Genomic DNA, 25,996 nt, shown 5'->3' on the forward strand with positions numbered 1-25,996 from the left:
TATTGAAAAAATAGCAGATATACAAGCTCACAGCGCGGCACCGAGTGCCGCGCTGCGAGCTTGTAGATCTGCTATTTTTGAAAAATCGTGAAAATTAGAATTGTGTTCCGATTCTCTAAGTGTCTTTTGAATCCTTCTAAGGTTTTTTGAAAAACCCTATGTTTCTACGTCAGCAATCTGGCTATAGCCATCGTCAAAGAAAAGGTCCTTTTCACTTAACTGGAGCTCAGTTAGTCTGTTCTTGAGAGACTACTATGTCAGTGGTTCTCAAACCTTTTCATGTGAAAGACCCCCAAAATGATATTTACTTGGCCACGGAACCGCATCTCTAAATATCTAGTTCCAGGGACCACCCAGAAGCAAAATTTGAGTTACAAACGTTTGCTTTGAAAATACATATATTCAAAGATTTGCACACATTTTCACGACTTTTTCAAAAATAGCAGATCTACAAGCTCGCAGCGCGGCACTCGGTGCCGCGCTGTGAGCTTGTATATCTGCTATTTTTCACCGGTTAAAGCATTCAATAATTCTAGGCCTAAATCGGTTAATACACATGGACACAATGTAGGTATCACCGCATTGTGTTCTCTGCATTGATACAGGCTCTGTTTTCAACTTTGACATTTCGTTGTTCCCTTTAAATCTAAAGAGAGGTTTGTTTTGTGCATTTTGCTAAAGTATATATTTATTACACCTGAGGCTATAGTGTTACTGTGTAAATCTGATATGTGTTGCTATTCCATGTGTCAATGTAAATAAAATTGTGTACAGTATATGGAATTCCCTAGTGAATGGACCCTTTGTCAAGTCCCGCCCATGGTTGTGCTCCTCTTCGCACCCATTGGTTGCTGTTTCTTGGTTGGACACAAGCCCTTTCTCTCCGATCCACTACCATTGAAATGACGTGTTTTTCAGTAGCTTTGTATTGATGTTCTGTGTATTCAATTCTTATTTTAAACTTGGTGTCAGTAAAAATGAACATCTCAGGTGCATATCATGTTTTTGAAGCGGTGAAAGCCGCTTCCAAGGAGCGGCTTTGTGTGTATCGTGCGTCCAGACTTGAGGATTGGTCAAGCCTCACATGACAATTTGGCCCTCCAGATAAAATCATTCATTCATTCAGAATTCATAAAAATATAGGACTAAAGCACATAGAAAGTAGAATGTGTAGATCTAGAACACATAATGTATAGATCTAGAACACAGATTTCATAGCTCTAGAACACATAGAATAAAAATTCACCGCTTCACTTCGAACCGAGGTTTGATTTTTTTTTCTCAAAAAATGATGTTTTAGCAAATTCAACATAAACAACCATATAAGGTGGAACCAGGGTGAAACCAGGGCAGAAAGAACCTGCTGATTGGTCAGTCAGGGACCAACCAGAAGGCTGACAAAGGGGTGAATTACACACTCAAAGGGGTGAATTTTGACACACTCGTCATCGTGCCGTTGTGCCATGACATCACATAATTCCTGCTCTTGATTCCATCTGGCGATGCACAGACAGCTTCTGGAGAATTTCCTCTGACGTATGACGTATCAATTATAGCCCAATAAAGCAGCACACTGTCAGCCATCTGTGTTCTATAGGCTGTACCCTCGGGCGGCTGTCGTGAAAGATTCCTGTTCACTCGGCACAGACCTTCACTGTACCGAGGTTTGGGCGGGGATATCGTCATTGTCGGGGCAGAAAACCTCGTATCTCCAATTTTCAAATGTTCAAGTTCTTTCGTCAAGTAAAGCCCTGATCGTTCAATACTAGTGAAAATAGCACATCTACAAGCACACAACGCCTCGAACCGCGAGGTGTTGTTGTGTGTGTGCTTGTAGATCGTCTATTTTCACAAGGTTTCCTCCTGACAACAACGATAAACTTTGTGTCGCGTGCCGAAGACGGACGGACGATGTACAAGCTTGCAACGCGTTGCCTAGCGCCACGCTGTGGGCTTGCAGATCGGACATATTACAACTTACAAGCACAAATCAGGCTCAAGAGTGGGTCTGCATTTTGTGCCATAATGGGCCAAGCTTGCTATATCTGATTTTTCTGTCACACTTCCCACCTCTTCGTGGTGTGTGTGTGTGTGTCACTTGGCTCCGGTCCAGCCAGGGGACATCTGGTCGTAAGTGGGGGGAAAGCCGCGAGGACGGCTCTCAGCGAGGGCCGGTGCGTGTCTTAGCGTGGGCCGAGTTCATTGTTTCAGCATCTGACTGATAAGACACAAGCAGGAAATCCCGGTGCGGAGGGGTTGAAAAGGGTCTTTGAGTCAATGGGACTACTGTAGGACGCCTTCAGGGGGGAAAGCCTGGGAGAAATAATGTGTTACCCATGTACAGCAGAGGTCTTCAACAGGGGGTCCGGGACCCCCAGGGGGTCCTCAGAGTTACTACAGGGGGTCTTCCAAATCTTTTTATATTAACAACGTGAACCCTAGTGTCCATATTCTGGGAACTTTAGCCAAAAATAGCTGATCTACAAGCTCACAACGCCTCGCACTGCGAGGCGTTGTGAGATTGTAGATCGCTATTTTTGGCAAAGAGCTTTGGTGTAATGGGGAAAAAGAGCAGACTAAGTACAGAGTGAAAGGTCAAGCACTTACAGGCCTATTTGTGTATACATGTGACCTCACGATCACTTATCTCCCGATTAGGGAGTCTTACTGGTTAAGTATTGACGGTTCAAATGGTTAAATATCTGTAAACACAAATTGACATGAACCCAAAATGCATAGATTGTGCCGTCAAACGATGAAACTATATGTATTTATGGGTTGTGGGGGTCCCTGCTTCTCTCGACTAAGGGTTCCTTGGCCTGAAAACGTTGAAGAACCCTGATGTACAGTATGGGTTAGTCCAGTGGTTCTCAAACATTTTCATATCAAGGACGTACCTCCAAATTGATGTTTTTTTGGCCACCGACCCCCACCTGAAAAGATGTGTTCAATGTATAAAATGATTCCACGTTTTTCTAGATTATCTTTATAAAAAGCCGATCTACAATTGCAACACATTATGTGAGCATGTAGATCAGGTATTTTCAAATACCTGAAATAAAATCCGGTTAAAGTTGTTAAACCGATTTTGATGATATGTTAACTCAATAAGTTGGGGACATCCTGGAAGATCCTCAAGGACCCCTGGGGGTCCCTGGACAACACTTTGAGAACCATAGGGTTAGCCTATTTGTAGCCCTGAAACATGGCGGTCGTATCGTATCTCAAGACCGCCGTGTGGATGAGGTTCGACCTGGCTTTGAGAGGATGAGCCAATTTGCCGCTTACATCTACACAAACATTCAGATTTAAAAAATAAAGAGCTTAATGAAGGCTCACACAAGTCTAAATATGGTACGTCGTTTTCAGTTTTGCCTTGTATATCCTCGATTTCCCCAATGCGCATCAGCCCCATCTATCGGTTGTAACGTGTTTAGTTTTACATTTGTCGAGGTCTTTTAGTGCAGCTAAGCACGTTACAACCGATAGATGGGGCTGATGCGCATGGGGAAAACCAGGAAACACAAGGTAAAACAGAAAATGATCGGATTAAAATTCGTATGCGTAATGGGTATGCGTGTGACATCATCATACCCGGAAGTTACGCAGGACCGCCTAATGAGTAGCAAAAAACTACTTTCTGGCCTTGACAGCCCATACATCCAAACAGAAAAGTTCGTATTAAACAATGTTAAACAACGTTAAAAACTCACTTTGCCACTCGATTTGCCATTCACTTTATTCATGCGCATATACCCTCTATTAAAGAATACGGAGGATACGGGTAATTCCAGTTGGACGTACCATATTTTAGACATGCATGAGCCTTCATTAAGCACTTTGAAATCTGAATGTTTGTAAACGGCAAATTGGCTCATCTGCTCCAAACCAGGTCGAACCTCATCCACGGCGGTCGTGAGATACAACCGTCATGTTTCAGGGCTAGCCTACTGTATTTGTAGGGTTACCAGGGTTGCTCAAGTAGTGTATGGTGTCTGCAAGTCATTGCACCGCTAACCAATTATCTTTGATTTAAGTGCCCCGCAAAGTCCTTCAATCACTCCTCATTTCTTTCATACATAGCCTACAATAAGTATGCTGACAACAACTCCGAGATACCCCTTCAGTTTGTGTCAACACTTCTTGAGCAGATAAAACGATCTCCATTCACAAAAGCATTTAGGCAGATCTCTTGCCATGCTACTGTACATGCCTGAAAGCGCATATCATATTTGACATTTGACAATTAGAACCTATAGACATGTTTGTACGTTCAAACAAATGTTAACTCCTTTCTGAGTGTTTGGTTTAAGTTGATGACAGGATCCTTCACTGTAATGGGGCTTCAGTTTAATGGCCTTTCAGATTCCTCTGATTATGATTGAAGCAAACTGTCGGGATAGGCAGTGCAAATGCATTCACGGTTTTCCAGAGTCGATCTTGCCTAGAGTCAGGTAACAACATGCAATGTATGCCAACTTTGTGGGAACATCCACAGGCGCCTTCATGTATGTTGTTGCTCCTTCTACATGTAGACATATCGTAGTCTTAATAGCTTGCGTCCTGCGCAAGTATCCATCAGTACCATTAAAAATGCAGTATTTAACAGTATAACTGCTAACATAGACAACAAGGCCCGCAACATCTATATTTTGTTATGTATTGACAGACAATAAGGGTCTCATCGGTCACACGTGGCGTCATTGTTTTCGAAAGTCTCCATTCCCTCCTGTACAGACAAAAACTCAATGCCAGAGTTTTATAAACAAAACAGGGCCTGTAGCGTTTTCAAAAATCGGATTTGGATTAAAAAAAACTATGGGGAAGTGTGCAACGTGAGGGGTAAAGGTTGTAAATAAAAACGTGTTCATATGGATGTCGTACTGCTTATGTCACTGACACTGTCTTTGATCCTTAGAGATGCCGTCACGAAAGTTACTTGGATTCTTTTGTGAAGACCCTTTGCCTTCATTTCAGCTCTCAAGACGTTGTAGGCTGAAGGTAATTTAAACCACAAATGTTGCCAGGAACATTGAAATTATGCTTCATTGAACCTTTGTCTAGAATTGGTTCACTGAACAACACCAATTCACCATGGTACATGTTGTTGCTGTTCAGAGGCGTCAATTGGGTATGGCAAGGTATGGCAGAAAAATGTGAGTACTTTTTCCACCACTGCCGAAAGATGAGGCTGATGTGCATGGGGAAAAACAATAAATACAAGTAAAATTTACTTCTCAAAATAAATTCATCATGCCTGTTGCTAAGGTATGGCAACATGACCGGTGAAGGGAGGCGCACGTGCAAGACACCAGTCATGTTGCCATACCTTAGCTTTTGCTGAACTGACGCCACTGTTGCTGTTAGGCAGAGACCTTTCTTGTAAATTAATGCGTTACTTCATCATACAAGCGTGTCTAACAAAAGTAGTGAAAATAGCAGATCTACAAGCTCACAACGTGTCGTGTTTCTAATAATAATGAACCAGAAACCGTTTCCATCCAACATCGACGATGTGTAAAAATGTACGGACAACTGATGGTTCCAAACCATTTATTTTTCTCAGTGCACACAGCCTCGTCATCTCTTTGCTCTTTTTTCATCCAATAAACAGGGACGTGCTGGCCATTGGGAAAAGCGGGACAACTCCCGAACGGCCGGTTCATTACCAGCCGGTCCAGGCCAGCCATTAGCAAAGCAAAGCCCTGCTTCATCATACAAGGCTGTCGCACAAAAGTAGTGAAAACAGCAGATCTACAAGCACACAACGCCTTGCGATGCGAGGCGTTGTGTGCTTGTAGATCGGCTATTTTCACTAGTTTAAATCATTTTTTAAATGATAAATACAAAAAAAACAAAAAACAACACACCCTAGGTGGGGTTGGCGATAGGGCCTTTCTGTGGTGAGTTTGCATGTTCTCCCCGTGTCTCCTTGGGCATAGGCCCTCACACAAAAACATGCAGTAGTCCTGGTTTCTATACTACCTCCCCCTAGCCAGCCGGGTGCTCCCCAATGTCCCCTGGCGCGGCAGGGGGAGAGCGGAAACCAGGGCTACAGGTTAGGTAGTCACCGGGTGAGAAAAATGGGTTGCAAAACCGTGGGATAAAAAAAACATTTAGATAAATACAAAACAAACGGTTTTGGACATACAAGGTTTCCACACGACAACGACGAAATATAACTCATGTAATTGGCCCACTGGCTTGTATCACTTGTCATGATCTGAAATGGCAAATCTTTGAGTAGCAGCAGCGCTATAGAGAGAGATCTCTCTCTATAGCGCGCAATGAGGGCCTCTCCAACTCTTTTCCCCGGGCTGAATCAGGGGCCCAGCACATCCCTGTCCATAACCACGGGTCTGCGCAGCATCCAGGATGAGGGCTCTCCAGTAGAGTTGTTACTGCTGCCAAACCAGACACCAAGGAGGCAACACAATCTCTAGAGCAGGCCACTGATGAGGGGTAAGTGAGAGCAGGGGAGATAGGGGATTAAGGGTGATTGAGAGCAGGTGAGGTGTGTGGATCCAATCCATGGGAATGTGGGGAGGGTTGCTGAGGCCTGACAAGTATGACCTTTCTAAAGAATTACTCATTACGGTAAGTTAGGTCGACTAATGTGCTTTACTATAGGATGTTATATAACTTACAGTCAATTAAAGCCTAATTTATGGATTTGTGTATTACATACTGTAATACACAAAAATGTGTTCCCGGCCTGAGGGGGGTAATACACTACATGTGTACCGGGGTTCAGATTTGTGCTAGGAACATGGTCATATGACAGGTGTTGACACTAAGGGTTTGCCCAGGTTGCATTCATGTTTGAACGACCGGGCAGGTGCCCATTTGAGAGGGAACGCAACCATTCATAAACACAACGTGAGATATCTGTCTAAACACCTGAACGTGGCCAGAGCGCTCTGTCTTCTGGTCTGTGGAATGTAAAACAAGAAATGACACAGTCCTTGTATACCAGCTTGCGCCTCGTGGACTTGCCTTGCTGAGGTGGCGACGTCACCGAGAACACAGAGGAAAAGGTAATGGGATATGTCCTGATTTTGGCATAGCCTACTGTGGTGGCTATAGTTGGCTGTAGACCAGCTTTGCAAGCTGGTAATAATAGCACTGTTTAACTTGCTACACTTAAAAATATAAAATAACTAGTGTGAAGTGAACCCATAGACATATTCATACAGTAGTTATGTAGGTATTTGGTATAACAATTTAGGTAGTATACTTTTTTTTATCGCACAACCCCAGAAAGTAAAAAAAATACGTGTTAAATTGAATGGTAATTCAGATTTTACTTTACTTTTTGGGGCAAGAGACCCACCTCTGAGACCTTACTGCCATCCTCTGTCATATGATGAAGTATACATTGCTATAAGTGCCATGAACATCCTTCATCTGTGCACACAAGTTTGTCTTTCCTTCTAACCACCCAGAGTGCATGGGAATTCAAAATGTAATTCAATTCTGGAAGAGTTGTCCCCTTTGACTACTCCACAGCTGTGGCCAGAAATGTTTTCGAGTTGTCCGTAAGGTACAGTACGTACATCCCATTCTCTTGAACGTGATATCTCATAAACCCCTCTGGATTTTCTTTTCTAAATTGGCACAACCAACCACTTGGAGCGTGAATTAGGGCATTCACCAAATATTCGAAGATTCGAAGATTCGAATATCAAAGTCACTATTCGACGTTGTTTACCGAAGTCAAATATTCGCTTATTTCTTTTTCTTTTTTTTATTGTTTTATCTTTAAAAAAGCTTGGCGAGATAGGAAGTCATAAAAATGAGTTGTCAATGCCCCTGGTGGATGAATTTGTTAATGCTCTATACCAGGCCTTCTCAGACCTTTTTAGGCCGTGACCCCCAAAATAAACATATTTGAATTAGGGACCCCCACCTTGACAAGCACTTGGAATTTGTATAGGTATTAATGTGACTTGGTTCCACAGATAAATATTGTGAAAAAAGCAGATCTACATGCTCACAACGCCTCGCAATGCGAGGCGTTGTGAGCATGTAGATCGGCTATTTCCACAATGTTTGCCTCTTGCTTACTTAATATTTGACAGTTTGGCCAGTCCTGTAGAATATTCGACTATTCGAATACTTTGATGTCGAATAATTCGAATACTAAAAATCACTATTCGTGAATGCCCTAGTGTGAATCCATATTGGTGTTAAAAGGTCGATTGATTGATTGATTGAAGACTGTATTAGAAGTTTGCATAGGAAAAGGTATAGTTTCATGACGGTACAGTTCACTGGTACAAGGTCAACTAAAAGGAGATCCTAGAAAAGACTAAAAGCTTATTTCCATAGGAAACCATTGAAGTATCTCATATAACATTGAATGACAGACGGATAGAACACAGTACTATGCAGTAGATATAGTAAAACAAAAAGTAAATAAAAATAAAATAAACAGTGCAAAAAATATATACAGTAGGACGTAAATACAAAGGAGGGTCAGGGGAGGCTGGGCTAAGTTTGTTATTGCCAGTGGCGAATGGCTGCCGCCTGTAAGTGGTTTTTCAGGGCGATTTTAAAGGATGCTAGGGAACCACACTCTTTTAAGGCCTTCGGTAGGGCGTTCCACATTTTGGTTGTATAGCAGAAGAACGAGTTTGACCCTTTGTTTGAGTTGACTTTGGGTTGAACGTGATCTGTGGCGCTGGGGTCAAGGATCAGGGTTGCTGTGAACTCACAACAAAAAAGGCTTTTGGCTAGGGCTGTCACGATTATGACATTTTACATTACGATTAATTGTCACTAAAATAATTGCGATTAACGATTTAATTGCGATTAACGATTTAATTGTGTTATAGCCGATCTACAAGCTCACAACGCGTCGCGATGCGACACGTTGTGAGCTTAGATCTGCTATTTCCACTATTTTTTACATGGAAACGATTATGGCGATTGTGAAAAATAATCACGATTATGTCAAATAATCACGATTAGACGATTATGTAATAAGTGTGACAGCCCTACTTTTGGCCATAACTCAAGACACATTCACTCATTATGAAATACTGTGCATGATAGCATAACATGATGAAGTGAAGATATGGGTGGTCAAAGGTCAAGGTCACTGTACGTAGGCATCTGTCCCATTCTCATGAACGTGACGCTGTATCTGAAGAACGCCTGGAGGAAAGTGAATGACATCTGGCACGAGTGTCACCTTGGGCTTAAGGATGAACTCGTTAGAATTTGGGGGATCAATGGTCAAGGTTCAATGTGCCCTGGATGGGGACCCAAATGCATTTGGGTCAGAATCAATGGGGGTAAATTTAAGGTCAAAGGGTCAATTATTAAATTTACCCCCAATGATTCTCACACAAATGCATTTGGGTCCCCATCCAGGGCCTTGTATTTGGGTCCCCATCCAGTGCCTTGTATTTGGGTCCCCATCCAGTGCCTTGTATTTGGGTCCCCATCCAGGGCCTTGTATTTGGGTCCCCATCCAGTGCCTTGTATTTGGGTCCCCATCCAGGGCCTTGTATTTGGGTCCCCATCCAGGGCCTTGTATTTGGGTCCCCATCCAGGGCCTTGTATTTGGGTCCCCATCCAGAATCAATGGGGGTAAATTTGCCATAATACATTTTTTTTGTCTTAGGAATGTGACAAATACAAAAAAAATATTATTGAACTCAAGTCTCCATGGTGTGACTAATCAATAGAAAAGAAGGGGGTGAACTACTCCTTTAAGTGGTTATAATCCACAGTATGCTTCACCCTATATCAGGGTTCCCCAATAGGCGGCCCGCGGGCCATTTGCGGCCCGCGGGGGGCTACTGTCTGGCCCACACCAACCCCAGTATTAATGGTGGTATAAGAGCAGCAACAACACTAGTATATCGTCGTTGTCGGGTGGAAATCTCGTATCTCCAAATTTGTACATTCTTTCGCAAATCAGACAAGGCCGTCGCACAAAAGTAGTGAAAACAGCAGATCTACAAGCACACAACGCCTCGCGGTGCGAGGCGTTGTGTGCTTGTAGATCGGCTGTTTTCACTAGTTTAAATCATTTTTAAAATGATAAATGCAAAACGAACGGTTTTGGACATACAAGATTTTCACCCGACAACGACGAAAACTGTCGCTGGAGTAACGGGAACGCCACCGTCGTCCCCTGCAATGTTGTGGCCCTCGGCGGTACCCTAGACATAATTCGGCCCTTGGGGAAAACTAATTGGGGAACCCTGCCCTATATGTTTATCCAGTGCTACTTATGTCTGTGTACGGTATTTGAAGCTGGTTTTGAGCAACAGCACCGGTGTCAGAGCTTCTTCATGTCTAGCGTTGCTCAACCCAGTGTGGTGAAGCCCACTGAGGTTACAAGTGTGACGAGCCTTCATGAGGCTTGCACCTTCCTTCCTCTGGCTCTGGGCTTGTGGTGATTCTGGCAGTTTAATGTGAAACAACCTTGTTTTCCTTTTTCCCTTCCATCTTTCATGTTTTATTAATCGCACAAGGACGAATAAAGGCAGAATAAAGGGTGCTTTGGGATCGAGATTAAAGCCTTTTATTCCGGTGTCTGATAAACGTGTTTGTGGAATAATCGCGTAACCGCAAGCACAATTCCCTGCTGCAAGTGTGTCCGTGAGGTCGCCACGCCAGTGTTGATTTTGACAGCAAATTTTGATTTAGTTTTAGTCATAGTCTTTTGAATAAAATGTCATTTTAGTCATATGAATGTTAGTCATCTGAAGTGTTTGTCTAGTTTTAGTCGACTAAATATCATACGATTTAAGTCAACTAAATCTACAGTTATTTTGGCAGGACTTGATGATGTCGTAATGGCTGATATTACACTTGGTTGCATGGTGAAAACGCGTTGGTGAGCAACGCGTTGCGAGCTTTGTAGATTTGCTATTTTCAGAGTGCAACACCCGAGCGCAACCAAACATCAAATGATGACTTGTCTTTTAGTTCTACTGGATCTCTTTTTTAGTCTAGTTTTATTTGTTGACAGAATTGTCAATATATTTAGTCATAGTTTTAGCTTTGGCATCATAGCTTAGTTTTTATTTAGTTTTCATCAGTGAAAAGCGTTTTTCGTCATAGTTTTAGCTGAGGAAACCAACACTAGGCCACACACAGCACGTACGTGGGTTCAGAGATAAGGAACACTCAACGGAGTGCTCAGGGTGTCTGTCATTACCTTACCAAACCCAGATAGAGTGTCCTTTCCCAGCACCAAGTGGGGTTTTATGCTGGAAGAACATGTGATGCCATGAGTCATGCTTTGCTTGTTTTCTTTTTTTTTCTCTTTTTGATACGATGTAATCATTTAGGGGATCTAGTAGGATTTAGTGTGAAGGTCACTCCCATAGTCCTTCAGTCCCTCTGAGAGTTGTGAATGTGAATAAATGCTCCGTCCTATTCTGAATATCATGGGGAGTGTACCCAGGCATGAAAGAAGTACTAAGAGTTTTTTGTTTTTGTTTTAATCACTTTTGCCACGGTAAATTTGCTGGTGCTCTGATTTAAACCACTTAAACTCCCCGGTGTCTGCACTTGGCCCGCTCCTTTTCCCCTCAACACTAAATCTCTTTGCGGAATACAGCCGATCTGCAGTCATATTATTGGATTGTACAATGTGTCCATCACTTTAATGCTGCAGATGGTAAAGGTGGGGCTTCATGATTTAATGACTACTGCATATGTGCAGTTGGGTAGCCTAGCCTATAATAACTCATCTGTAGTTATCAGTTAATGGATGTTTTGTGCTAATAATCTAAATCTGCAAAGTAATGAAAGTTAGTCAAATAATTGCAGCACAGTGAAAGTGAAAAATGGAAATACCTCCAAATTGTACTTTCATTCCACCACTACGTATACTCTAGCTTTCATCAGGTCACTCTCGGGTGAATTATTCAGCAGGTAGAGCGTTTCATAAATGATGCATCGCACGTATACATGAGCAGTACATAGATTGTTGCCTTTTGTGGCAGATGTACCAGCGATGTTCTCACTTACTGTACATGTACCCTGCTCACTTTCAAACAGTCACAGTAGACCAGGGTTCCCCGATTAGTTTTCCCCAAGGGCCGAATCATGTCTAGGGTACCAAGCCGAGGGCCACAGCATTGCAGGGGGCGATGGTGGCGTTCCCGCTACTCCAGCGACAGTTCAGATGTCATCGTTGTCGGGTGAAAATCCCCAAAAAAACGTTCGTTTTGCATTTATCATTTTAAAAATGATATAGTGAAAACAGCCGATCTACAAGCACACAACGCCTCGCGGCGCGAGGCGTTGTGTGCTTGTAAATCTGCTGTTTTCACTACTTTTGTGCAATGGCCATGTATGATGAAGCAGGGCTTTGCTTTGTGAAAGAACGTACAAATTTGGAGATACGAGATTTCCACCCAACAATGACGATATACTAGTGTTGTTGCTGCTCTTATACCACCATTATTACTGGGGTTGGTGGGGGCCAGACAGTAGCCCCCCGCGGGCCCGCAAATGGCCCGCGGGCCGCCTATTGGGGAACCCTGCGGTAGACGTTGAAAAGGTGGGTGCCATACGTCGTCGACTCGTTAACAGGACACCACCACTTCCTGCTCTTCAGCAGCTGCTCAGGAAGCGTGCGGGGGGGGGGGGGCTGGCAGCGAGGGACACCCAGGCCCAACGAGGGGGTGCCACCGCGACCTGGCAGTCGGGAGCTCAGAGATATCGAGACCGCAACTGGGGGGCTGGCGGGGGTTAGGTGGGTGCGATGCGGGCACGGGAGGGGAGAGTCGGTGGTGCACCGAGGATGCGAGGCGGAAGGACAGGCACCGTTTTATCTAAAGGAACACGCTACTTCCTGTCGCGTCTGACTTTGGAGTCCCCGCTTGTGATTCCTCGGGCAGGAAAGACACATGGGAGCCATAAATCCTGAAAATTACACGTTTTTTTTCATATTAAAATACTACTTAACAGGCAAGTGCGCACATAGACATCAAAGGGGGCTTGAGCCCCTGCCCTTTTATCTGTCTGTAAAAAGTGCCCTCTCCAGACCATGAATGCCGTTTTTACTATGGTGAAATAAATGCAAATGCCCTCTTTCCATGCCATACCTGAAGGCATCATTCAATTAGAATTGCCTTGTCCAAACTCTCCTGAACTTGAATGCAGCGTCTTATGTTGAAAGAATTGCCCTCTGTTTAAAAATATATGCTGTTACGCCAGTATCTCCAGTATTCACTTGATAATGTTTAGTTTAGTGTGGTATCAAGGACCAAAAATAGCTGACCCCCAAGCTCACAGCTTGGAGGTCTGCTATTTTCGATATTTCCACCAAAAGGCCCTTTTAGAAATTTCAGCCCCTGCCTCTCTAACATTCTCTGCACATGTTCTTAGTTGACTGGAGTCCCCCACAGCTCTACACTGGATCCTCTAGTTTTTCCCTCTATACACCAAATCTCTTTGCGTTGGGATACGATACGTTGTGAGCTTGTAGATCGGCTTTTTCACGGGCATGTTTGCCCTTTGAATAGGGATGCTAGGGTTCTAAGTGGCTAATACGGTGCCTCCTGTAACCTTATGTTGTCACACTCGTAGACAAATCGCGAATATAGCCAATCTTCAAGATGTACTATTTACTATTAAGGGATGAAGTTGAAAATGGTTTTAAGTGTATGATGCATTTTTCTTTTTTTTTTACATTGTTTAACTTGTACATGAACCCCGATATGAATACCAGTGGTAGTTTAATGTAAGCCCATTGTTTTCCCGGGGAGTAAAGTAATATAAGAACCGTGCTTGATCCCTTTGCGGTTCGAGGTGGTCCGTGGAGCTTACATAAATAGTTGCGTAATTGCCTAACCTTGGGCGTGGGCGTAACGTAGTGGTGTTTTGGATAAGCGATAGTGGCAAGACTCGAGGACCTGATCTCCCGTGTCAAGTCTTACAGGAGGATTGTTTTCGCTAGCCTTCATTAGCGGGGACGAAAGGAGATGTGTGATGTAGTAATCACTGCTCCGCGTCTGACCTCGCACTCTGACAGACTATTTGCATATTCAACTCAACAGAGCACAACAATGGAAACGGGCAGGGACGTGTCACACCAAATTCTGTGCCCTGGGTACACAGATTCACTGCGGGCCCCCCATGAATGTTCTTCATAGGGGGAGGGGGTTTTACCCATTTAGACTGGTGGGAAGTGAACGCATTATTACGCATTAGTTTGTGCTTTAACTATTGAAAAATAGCAGCTGCGAGCTTGTAGATCTGCTATTTTTGAAAAATGTTTCTACGTCAGTGGTACTTTTTTCACGTGAAGGACCCCCAAAATTATATGTATTTGGCAACAGACCCCCATCTCAAAATATTTAGTTCCAGGGACCCCCCAGAAGCAAAATTACAAATGTTACAAATGTTCGCTTAAAACATAACAACATATATTCAAAAAAGATTTGCACACATTTTCACGACTTTTCAAAAATAGCAGATCTACAAGCTTGCAGCGCTGTGAGCTTGTATATCTGCAATTTCTCAATAGCTAAAGTATACCATAATTAAGCCTCCACCTTGGACCCTAGTAACTCCCCCATTGTGACCCTCCTGGAAATGGGAAACTGGCTTGTATTTTGGTATGGCTTCATGTTTCAGTATGGAGGCAAGCCTGGATTAAGTTAAGATCTTAAGATCTGTTTATTTGACAGGGACCTTGCTCATTAATGGACATGTCAGTTTTCACTTCAATGTAAATGAGCCAGATTTAGCCCGCTGTGGGCTAATTTCCATCTGCAGTCCCTGGACCCCCATTGGTGGTGATCAACCCCCCAATCCAACCCTTGATGCTGAGTGCCAAGCAGGGAGGCATTTGGGTCCCATTTTTATAGTCTTTGGTATGACCCGGCCGGGGAATTGAACCCCCGACCTCCCAGTCTCAGGGCGGACACTCTAACCACAAGGCCACTGAGCTGGTCAGTCAGTCAGACAGACAGACAGACATCCCAGTCTCAGGGCGGACACTCTAACCACAAGGCCACTGAGCTGGTCAGTCAGTCAGTCAGTCAGTCAGACAGACAGACAGACAGACAGACAGACAGACAGACAGACAGACAGACAGACAGACAGACAGACAGACAGACAGACAGACAGACAGACAGACAGACAGACAGACAGACAGACAGACAGACAGACAGGATCCCCATTGGTGGTGGTGGTGATCAACCCCCCCAATCCAACCCTTGATGCTGAGTGCCAAGCAGGGAGGCATTGGGTCCCATTTTTATAGTCTTTGGTATGACCCGGCCGGGGAATTGAACCCCCGACCTCCCAGTCTCAGGGCGGACACTCTAACCACAAGGCCACTGAGCTGGTGGACAAAAATGTGATAACAATAAATGTACCCCCATTCATTCCGGATGGTGACCCGTTTCGAAACGGGTCACCATCCGGAATCAATGGGGGTAAATTTACTCAAATCAAATTTTTGTCTTAGGAATGTGACAAAAAACAAAAAAATATTATTGAACTCTACTCTCCATGGCATGAGTAATCAATAGAAAAAAAGTCATTTTGGGGGTGAACTACTCCTTTAAGGGGCGTAAACAGTAATTTCGTGCAAATCAGTCTAAAAGCGGCACATTTTGCACAGATGTAGCCCAGGGCATGCTCTAATGATTTAGCGAGGGCGCCCGAGTCTGCGACCTTCGGGGTCGCCACAGCGGCCAAATCAAGTTGGGCTCCCATCGACAATTTCTATACAGGAGGAAAATACCCAGAAATAAATCTGCTTTAAGTAGGATGTTAGGGGTCTAAATAGGGGTTGTCATGATTCTGAATCCTTCGTAAGCATTTGTTTTGCACAAAAAACATTCCTTGGGCTACAAATGGCCACACAGAACGATGGTTTAGTGATGAGTCCTCACTTTTCACAATTTTGTGGGTGTTTTGTGGGGCCATTTGTAGCCCAAGGAATGTTTTTTATGCAAAACAAATGCTGGCAATGGATTCAGAATCATGACAAACCAATCATGACCCTAGTTAGACCCCTCACATCCTACTTAAAGCAGATTTCTTTCTGGGTATTTTCCTCCTGTATAGAAAATCGACGGGAGCCGAAATTGATTTGGCCGCTGTGGCGACCCCGAAGGTCGCCGACTCGGGCTCCCTAGCTAAATCATTAGAGCATGCCCTGGGCTAGCCTGGTTCCAGCCCATAGACCCACCCACTCTCAGAGTGGACTGTTTCTCTGGTCTGGAATTGTGTTCATAATAAGTGATTTCTGGAGCCGAAATGACGGCTCCTCCAATTAGCGGTGGGGGTGGGGGTGGGTTTAACAAATAACCAATCCGTGCCGTCAAAGTCCCTCCCCCCCAGAAATCGCTCAAACAGGACACAAACTCAGACTCAAGCTTCAGCTGAGTCTGAAATCAGGCTAGCCCTGGGCTACATCTGTGCAAAATACGGCACTTTTAGACTGATTAGCACAAACGAACCCTAAGGCCCCCGACTATAGTGGGGGTAATTCATCATTCTTTCATATCGTCACTGTCGGGCAGAAACTTTGTATCTCCGAGTTTCAAAATAGTAGGCCTATGTTCTTTCGTAAACGTCATCATCATACAAGAGTGTCGCACAAAAGTAGTGAAAATAGCGATCTACAATCGCACTACACTGTGCACTTGTAGATCTGCTATTTTCACAAAAAGGAACGGTTTTGGACATACAAGGTTTCCACCCGACAACGATGATATGAGGCGTGCCATCTTCACGGGCCAAAACATTACAGTGAGCAGTTGTAGGCCTACGTTTATGAGTTAAAAACACTGTTGAGTGCCAAACGTCAAGAAATCCCCTCAAGGCATTGCTGAGATATTACGTTCACAATGTTGGAATGTCCATACCATACATTCTTCCGTATACAGAAAGTATGCAGACACATGAGCAGACATATCGTATGGATGGACGGACAACAAGAGCCTATTAGAGATAGTTGTGCCACCTCCGTTCACTTCATGGGGCCAGGTCGTCTACATACTAAGCACGCCGTCTAAAAGTGGTCTAATAGTGGTATAGATTTGAAAGTTTTTTTGTTGTCTAAACTTAAACTAGACGACTAATAGACGTCTAATAGTCGTCTAAATGCAGACCGTCTATATTTAGATGACTATTAGACGTCTATTAGTTGTCTAGTCTAAGTTTAGACGACAAAAAAACTTTCAAATCTATACCACTATTAGACCACTTTTAGACGGCGTGCTTATTGGCGAATAGTGACAAAGCGCAAACCGGAAGTTTACAGAATGCATTGGAGTCTATGAGGGAAAAGTGACATTTTGAGTCACATGAACCACATGACCGGTGCTGTTTTTCACCTCTAGTACAAGGCTCTGCATGCGAACAACCCGAAAATAAAGCCCTCCAGCCACAGCTGACCACTGGCAGCGAGGCAGTGGAAGCCTGGCAGAGATCATTTTAACAGCTCTGCATAATATTTCTCAGCTAGGGGTGGAGATACTGATCCCGTAGGCCATTAAGATATTGCAAGTGGGCCCCCAAATAATTGGCAAAACTTTTATTTTTTCTTATGACAAATATAACATTAATATTACAATATTTATGTTTATAGGCCTATGGTATTGATATGGTGTTTTTTTTAAGCCTTAAAATGAGTTCAGTGTGATAACGATAATTCATGGGATTCAATTGTAGTCCTACACCGGCCATGTTGAGGACCAACACAGGTGTTCTGATTAGCGTAGAACATTTAAGGCCTGTCCATACTTTGACTGAAACCGAACTTTTTGTGTCAAAAGGTCCGGTTCGACTACAAAATGACGTCACTCAGGACTTCTGAAAAGCATTAGACCGAATTAGAGTTCAGAAATGTGCACGTTGGAAAGTCCAACTCGCCGAACATCTCTGAGATTTAGGCCTTTAGTTCTACGCCAATCAGACAAATAGAAACACCTGTGTTGGTCCTCAACATGGCGGCGTTTAGGACTACAAATGAAAGCCATGAATTCCATTGATCCAAGCCAGAACACAATGGATTGATTGATCATTCAAATAAACCTGCTCTGAAAAGGCCCACCCATCTGACCACTTAACACTAGTGGTGTAAAGTCACTGAGTACTTTTACTCAAGTAATACTTAAGTACAATGTTGAGGTATTTTTTTTACTTTACTTGAGTATGTCCAATTTTCAGTACTTTTTTTTTACCTATACTTCCTATACTTCACTACATCTCAGGCAAATATTGTAGGCTACTTTTACTCCACTATAATTATTTGAAAACTTTAGTTACTAGTAGTTACTTTGTAGATTTTGATTATTAAAAAAAACATACAGTACATAAACCCACTTCAGCCCTATATACATTTCGGCCTTTTGAAAAAAGCCGATCTACAGTATAAGCTCACAATTATGAGCTTGTAGATCTGCTATTTTCAAAAGATGAAATGGGACATTCTACATAATGAGTAGCCTACTTTTACTTTTGGTACATTTCGATACCAATACTTTTGTACTTTTACTCAAGTTTAGTTTGAAATACGGACTTTTACTTGTAACAGAGTGTTTCTACATTGCAGTATTAATACTTTTACTTAAAGGAGTAGTTCACCTCTTTTCAACCTGTCTTCATAATAGGTCCTCACTAATGTTCATGATAAAATAGCACCATTTTTTTCTATTCAGTCTGGGTCTCATAGGAGAGCTGTCAAATCTAAAAAAAAGAATAATAATATTTTTGAAAAAAAAATGATTTTTATTATCATGAGAACAATGGCTTCCACTTTAACATTGCAACTTTTTCAGGAATAGAAAGCCTGCAGTTTCTGCAGCTTGCATTTCCCATTGATGATGTCACCGGTAGGAAGGATTTGACCCACCCACAGCTCTCCTATGAGACCCAAACTGAGTAGAAAAAAATGGTGATATTTTATCATGAACATTAGTGAGGACCTATTATATGAAGATAGGTTGAAAAGTGGTGAACTACTCCTTTAAGTAAGAAGCGTGAGTACTTTTTCCACCACTGGCCATGAACGGCATGAATGCTTTGGAGATCCTCAAGTGAGCCCTGGTGATCCAGACATGTTTTGGAAGCATGAAGCCCATTCAAACGGTGGATTGCTCGGGGAGACACTTTTCCAGAGTCTAATTGTGCGTTGCACTGCATGGCATCATGGGATATCGCCTGTCCAGTCATCAAACATTCAGCTGCTGGTGTAAGGGGTCACAAAGAAGAACAAGGTGTTCGGTTTCCTTTTAATCTCCAGTTTCCTCGGACGTGCAATGCAGATCACAATCTTAAGCACAACGTCTGCAATTCACAGGCCATCATTGGGCCATTTCATCCGCCTTCAAACAATGTATGAAAAAATGCATTGCTATTCAAAGGCAGGGACGTGCTGGGCCCCTGATTCAGCCCGGGAAAAAGAGTTGGACAGGCCCTCATTGCGTGCTATAGAGAGAGATCTCTCTATAGCGCTGCTGCTACTCAAAGATTTGCCATTTCAGATCATGACAAGTGACAAGCCAGTGGGCCAATTACTGTACAGGAGTTATATTTCGTCGTTGTCGGGTGGAAATCTTGTATGTCCAAAACCGTTTGTTTTGTATTTATCATTTAAAAAATGATTTAAACTAGTGAAAACAGCCGATCTTCTTCTTCTTCTTCTTCTTTCGTGTATCATCGTCCTTGATGATTGGTTGACAACATTGTATTTCACAAGATTTCTTGTTACTTAGGGGAGGCCATGGGGCTGGCTGTTGTCTTCCCCCCTTGCTGACGTCGGCTTAGGCAGGGTTTGAACCACTCACCTTCCGCACGAAGGGCATATGCACTAACCACTACACCAACGTCGCGCCCGCACAGCCGATCTAGTGCGAGGCGTTGTGTGCTTGTAGATCTGTGGTACAGAAGGACTCATATATGGGCATAAAAAGTATGTCATGGGACATCACTTCCTGTACAGACAGTCAGACAGACAGCCATTGACTCCGACCTAACAATGGCTACTGTCTATGACGGTAGTTCCATATGACATATTGGACTAGACTATATCCATATATAGTGTTATCCACATCTCCATGTTAGGACTCATATATGGGCATAAAAAGTATGTCATGTGACATCACTTCCTGTACAAATCTGCTTTTAATGTGAGTGGTCTAACTAGGGGTTTGTCATGATTCTGAATCCATTACAAGCATTTGTTTTGCACAAGAAACTTTCCTTGGGCTAGAAATGGCCACACAAAACAATGGTTTAGTGATGAGTCATCACTTTTCACAGTTTTGTGGGGGAAAAAAAATGCTTGCAATGGATTCAGATTCATGACAAACCCTAGTTAGACCCCTCACATCCTACTTAAAGCAGATTTTTTTTCTGGGTATTTTCCTCCTGTATCTATAGAAAGTCGATGGGAGCCCAACTTGATATGGATAATTCTATGGGTAATTTTCAAAATAAAGTTTGGTACCCAAGGCTAAAATCCATCGTTAGATCCTAAAGAAGCCTCAAAAAAAGTTTGAGGCTTTTATCCGCTTCGTTTCGATAATGTCAAAAAACAGGGTTAAGCCAACTGAAGAGTGCAAATAACAGACTTTGGAAAGTGGACTGACCAACTAATCAAATGTTCTTCTTACTAAAAGGCAGCATTTTAAACTGGTCTTTTTGTATAGAAACAAGCCCTGCTTTCCTATGTCGAGGAGGAAGAGTATATAAGCTCTATGGAGGCATAATTTATGGTCACTCAGCAGTTTCCACCTGAAAACCTTTAGGTACATTTTATAGCCACTCTGCGCTATGGTTTATCACTGGTGATAGCTATCTGCATCTGTTCATACATTTTATGATAAGGTTCAACACATGTTCTTATTCATTTATTAACCACTTTCAACCCGGTGTCCGTGTTTTGGGCATGCCATTGAATATCTACAACGCATTACTAATGAAGATCTTCCCTCAGTGGTTCTAAGGCTTAAATAAACAACATAATCATCTTGGAATTCTGAAGAATGATCCGCCAGAATGATAATTTACTTTCCCTTCCAGTATTTCTCAGGTCTGTTGATGTGCTGCGATAGGCATCACCGCTGTATGTTTGTACAGGCCGCGAGTGATGAGTGCACTCAACTATGGAATTCCTACAAGCTGGTTCTGATAGTCTCTCAGGCCCTTCACATATGGTGTAAATGAGATTTATTATTTTCCGTAATTCCGTAAAAAAAAAAAAAACGTTTGTATATTGGAAATGAAAACCATATCTCCAAATATTACAATAATATTACATGGGACCACTCAAAACACATTGAGAAGAATCTTCTGAAGTCAGAGTTGCTCCAAGTCCAGCAGTGTGAAATATCCGCAGTCAGTGATGATTTGGCATGCTATGACATCTGCTGCTTCCAATGCTATTTAAACAATATTATTTTTTTGTATTCAATATATATATATATACAGATCCTTCTCGAAAAATTGGAATATTGTATAAAAGTACATCTTCTTGAAACTTTCATATATTTCTTGACACTTTCATATATCCTAGATACATTGGACATTCAGTGAATTATTCCAAACCTTTTTTTGTTAAAACTTTGAATTTTTATGGCATAAATCTCATGAATATCAAAAGTCCATATTTGAAAATATTACACGAGACCACTCAAAACAAGGATTTATAATAGAGAAATTTCAACCTTCTGAAGTCGGAGTTGCTTGAAGTCCAGTGGACAGTTTCCGAAGTCAGTTATGATTTGGGGTGCTAGGGCATCTGCAATGCTTTTTAAACAATAATCTATTTTTTTTAGAAGGATCTGTATATAAATATTTTGTACTGTACATGTGGCCCATGTTTGACCCAAACAAGTACAGTAACACAAGGAGGACACATGCACACATGCACACTCACACGCGCACACACACGTGTCACTCTCACACACGTGTACAGGGGGGAGATGGCCTCGCAGAGCATATGCATGACCGAGTGGGGAGGTCACAGTGGAAAACCACGAGTGTGAGGCCTGAGCAGCCATGTTGGGGCAGCAGCAGCCACACATACGGCATTATGTGCAACCCGAAACCCATGACTAATGTGACCAGGTTGTTGAGGGATTTGGACGGACAATATACAGTACCGGACCAGCTGCCAAATTGATTCACCATACTGTGTAAACCCCATTTCACAACAGACTCGTGGACATAATGCATTTGCGCGGCTGAATTAATCCTTCGACGCGTAAACTAATTAAACTCTTTCGCTTCTTATCCACGTCTCTCCATATGGGTTGGGGACATTTCTGGCACAGGACGAGAGGTGCGCTCCGAACAGCCATCCTTTATGTTTAGCCAACACAGCAGGGGTCATCAACGTTTTCAGGCCAAGGACCCCTTAGTCGAGAGAGAAAGAGATGAAGCAGGGACCCCCCACAACCCATAGATACATTTATAGTTTCATCGTTTGACAGCACAGTCATCAGTGTATTTTGGGTTCATGTACATTTGCGTTTCCAGATATTTAACCACTTGAACCGTCAATAATTAATAAACTTGACCTATCACTCTGTACTTGGTCTGCCCTTTTTCCCCTCTACACCAAACCTCTTTGCCGAAAATAGCCGATCTACAAGCTCACAACGCCTCGCGCTGCGAGGCGTTGTGAGCTTGTAGATCTGCTATTTTTGGCGAAAGTTCTCAGGATATGGACACTAGGGTTCAAGTGCATGCAAATAAAAAAGGAGAAAAACAAAAGTTTCTATCACACAAAGGTTTGGAGGACCCCCGGTAGTAGCTCTGAGGACCCCCTTGGGGGCCCGGAACCCCCGTTGAAGACCCTTGGCCTTTAGGATGTTTGTTGCCCCCGCCACTAGCTGTCACTCAAGACAGCTTGTTTTCATGTCATTCTCTCTACTAAATCAGTCAGTGATCCGCATAACTGCTGGCTGACATCTGTGCCATGCCGTAAAACTCTCCCCTCACCTTTTAAGTAGGAATTCCTCCTCTGCAGTGGTTCCTAAACATGTAAACAATAATCATAATGATATGTTTGCAGGTAAAAGGGGCACAGAGTGTCAGAGAAGTATTTTCCTCATAAACCTTTGACCCCGACTGGTACACTGTCAAATTATGAACAGGAAGTCAGGGGCGTCAATTGGGTATGGCAGGGGTATGCAGCTGGGGGGGGGGGAATAAAAGTTACTTTTAAATATGTCTACTATGCATGGTTATTATGTTGTTAAATTACAGTAAAATAATTACAAATGCAAAAATTTCACAACATGGTCACTTTAACAAGGTATATATTCCCAGGTTCCGCAGGTCAGCTGTACAGGTGCAATACATTATTGTTAATTGTGGCATGTTTACTAACATGCCAAGTTTAGCTGCACTTAGCCATATCAAGCCCAAGAAACTAGGGGGAAAAAATAAATGTACTTCTAAAAATAAATGTATCATGCCTGTTGCTAAGGTATGGCAACATGACTGGTGTCTTGCACGCGCGTGAAGGCACGCGTGCAAGACACCAGTCATGTTGCCATACCTTAGCTTTTTCTGAACTGACGCCACTGCAGGAAGTTTGCTTTTTTGTGGGAGTGTTGACACATAATGGTGACGAGTATCATCACCGGTAATCTTCTCTTTAATCACTTGTAGTCACTAGAGTATGTGAAGAGCGATGGGGCCCCATGCAAAGGCTAATGCTGGCCCATGGGCTTGACTACTTCTGAGTGAGGGTGGTGACTGATAGATACCGGTAGGTCAGACTCGCCTGTCACAGACTGTCCATCCAACCTCTTAGGCAAAGCCTACATTGCAAGATGGAGAACAACTGAGCTTGTTCACAAGTCAAAGTATTGATGGAAATATTTTTATATCCCATGTGAGACAGACAGTTTCCCCAAAAATGATTAAATTCACTCCCACACAAGGAGACCACACAGTCTAAGTCCGTTTTTCTCTTACTGTATATTAAATCAATGAGCATACAAGATAGATGTCCAGTTGTACAGTACAATAAACATGTTTCTCATTTTCTTTCTCAATCTGAATTTTCATACAATGTAACATCATTTCACAAATATACTTCAGTAGGTACAGGGAAAAGAGACTTGTCAAGCATTCATTGGACAGTTAAACATAACAATGGATCATGAGATGGTTTTGAATGTTTTGGCTTTTCATTATCAAAGTGTCTGGACACTTCGACATTTCTCTGGTCCGCCTCTCTGTCCCTGTTGTGGGGCAGATTCCCGGCACATGTATAAGTCATATGTTCCAAAACCTTGACACTTTTAACACTGAAGTTGGTATTTTAAATATAATAGTTATTAAAATGTAATTTCACTATCAAGTATTATCATTTGACTTAAACGTTAACCGAGTAGAGGTTAGAATACTTGTGATATAAGTGATATTTGTTTTGTTATAATACATGTTAAATAGCTATATCTTCTGATAGTAATTATTTCTGTGTAGACTAGTGTTTGTTCAATAACAGGGCTCCTGGTGTCAGGACACCAATTGTGTCCAGCCAGTATGAGAGAACCCATACAGTATATAGGATAAACAAGCAGGGACATGCTGGGCCCCTGATTCAGCCTGGGAAAAAGAGTTGTAGAGGCCCTCATTGCGCGCTATAGAGAGAGATCTCTCTATAGCGCTGCTGCTACTCAAAGATTTGACATTTCAGATCATGACAAGTGACAAGCCAATGGGCCAATTACATGAGTTATATTTCGTCGTTGTCGGGTGGAAACCTTGTATGTCCAAAACCGTTTGTTTTGTATATATCATTTAAAAAATCATTTAAACTAGTGAAAACAGCCGATCTACAAGCACACAACACCTCGCACCGCGAGGCGTTGTGTGCTTGTAGATCTGCTGTTTTCACTACTTTTGTGCGACGGCCTTGTATGATGAAGCAGGGCTTTGCTTTGCGAAAAAATGTACAAATTTGAAACTTGGAGATACAAGGTTTCTGCCCGACAGTGACGATTTACTTTGTTGGCCGCCCAGCCCCCAAAATGGGCAATTTTTTTCTAATGGCCGGCCTGGACCGGCCGGGAATGAACCGGCCGTTCGGGAGTTGGCCTGCTTTTCCCAATGTCCCTGTAAACAAGTGAAACTGTAAGTGATTAAACAAATAAAATGTAAAAAATAAAATGAGCAGACAAAACTGGAACTAGAAGACTCTCTCCTGCTTTGATCAAATTGGTATGCCGAACTGAAAATGTTTTCTGTTTACTAAAAGGATAGAATGACACGTAGACCCCTGTTACTGAACACACACTCTATAGCAATTTAATAATTGCTATCGGAATACAGAGCTTTAATTATAATAAATCACATATTTTGTACTTTAAATACAAAGGTTTTAAAGACTATTCTGAGCAACAGTTAGTTACATATGGTTACACCATGAACGTAACCATTTCAATATGAACACATCCTACCACAAAACAATTGCTCTCACATTTAAGTGTTGAACATCTTTTTTCTTTGTGAGAAAGTTTTATCAAAGACTTTCTCATGAGGGAATAAAGGTTCAAAGCAGCTTGAGTGAAATATATTACCCACGCTGAGAGCTGAATCGTACCTATAAGTTAACTGCCTATGTGGATATTACAGTACATGCCTGTAGCAAGTCCACATGTGCATATTCAGAACAGCAGGGGTCCTGTACTGTTAGATCAGCTGTAGCGCAACATCTGCCTTGTTTAGTGTGAAATAAAAACTTATTGTCTTCTTTGTTATGTTTGGGTCATGGATTATTTTTTATTTTTTAACACTGTGGTGGATTCAAACTTTGTGGTGGTACATGTAGAAATATACGTTTTGGACCGTTGCCTGTATCTGGATTTTCCCTAACGCCTTTGTATTTCTGCTTGTTTGGACAGACCCCCAGTGTTTTGGACCAGGATTGGACTCACAGACTTCGGCTAAGCCTTACGCATCTCTCGGACCAGATGCCACACTGACTGCCCCCCATAGTCAGGGGATATTAAAGGACAACTCCGCCCTAAATCACTTC

The 25,996-nt window shown here is 42.6% G+C and overlaps 1 protein-coding gene across 1 annotated transcript in view; it reads left to right on the plus strand.

The window, feature by feature from the left end:
• Positions 1–3,489: 3,489 nt before the first annotated feature.
• Positions 3,490–25,996, plus strand: part of LOC308289256 (zinc finger protein RFP-like) — a gene marked incomplete at both ends in the record, with an annotated part of 46,657 nt that continues 24,150 nt past the window's right edge. Inside the window, 2 exons of the mRNA XM_080730899.1 lie at positions 3,490–3,528; positions 6,327–6,389. Of these exons, the coding sequence (XP_080587025.1) occupies positions 3,490–3,528; positions 6,327–6,389 (102 nt within the window). The remainder of the gene's footprint in view (positions 3,529–6,326; positions 6,390–25,996) is intronic.

This window comes from Nannobrachium achirus (assembly GCF_963921795.1).
Source record: "Nannobrachium achirus genome assembly, chromosome: 1".
Classification (NCBI taxonomy): Eukaryota; Metazoa; Chordata; class Actinopteri; order Myctophiformes; family Myctophidae; genus Nannobrachium; species Nannobrachium achirus.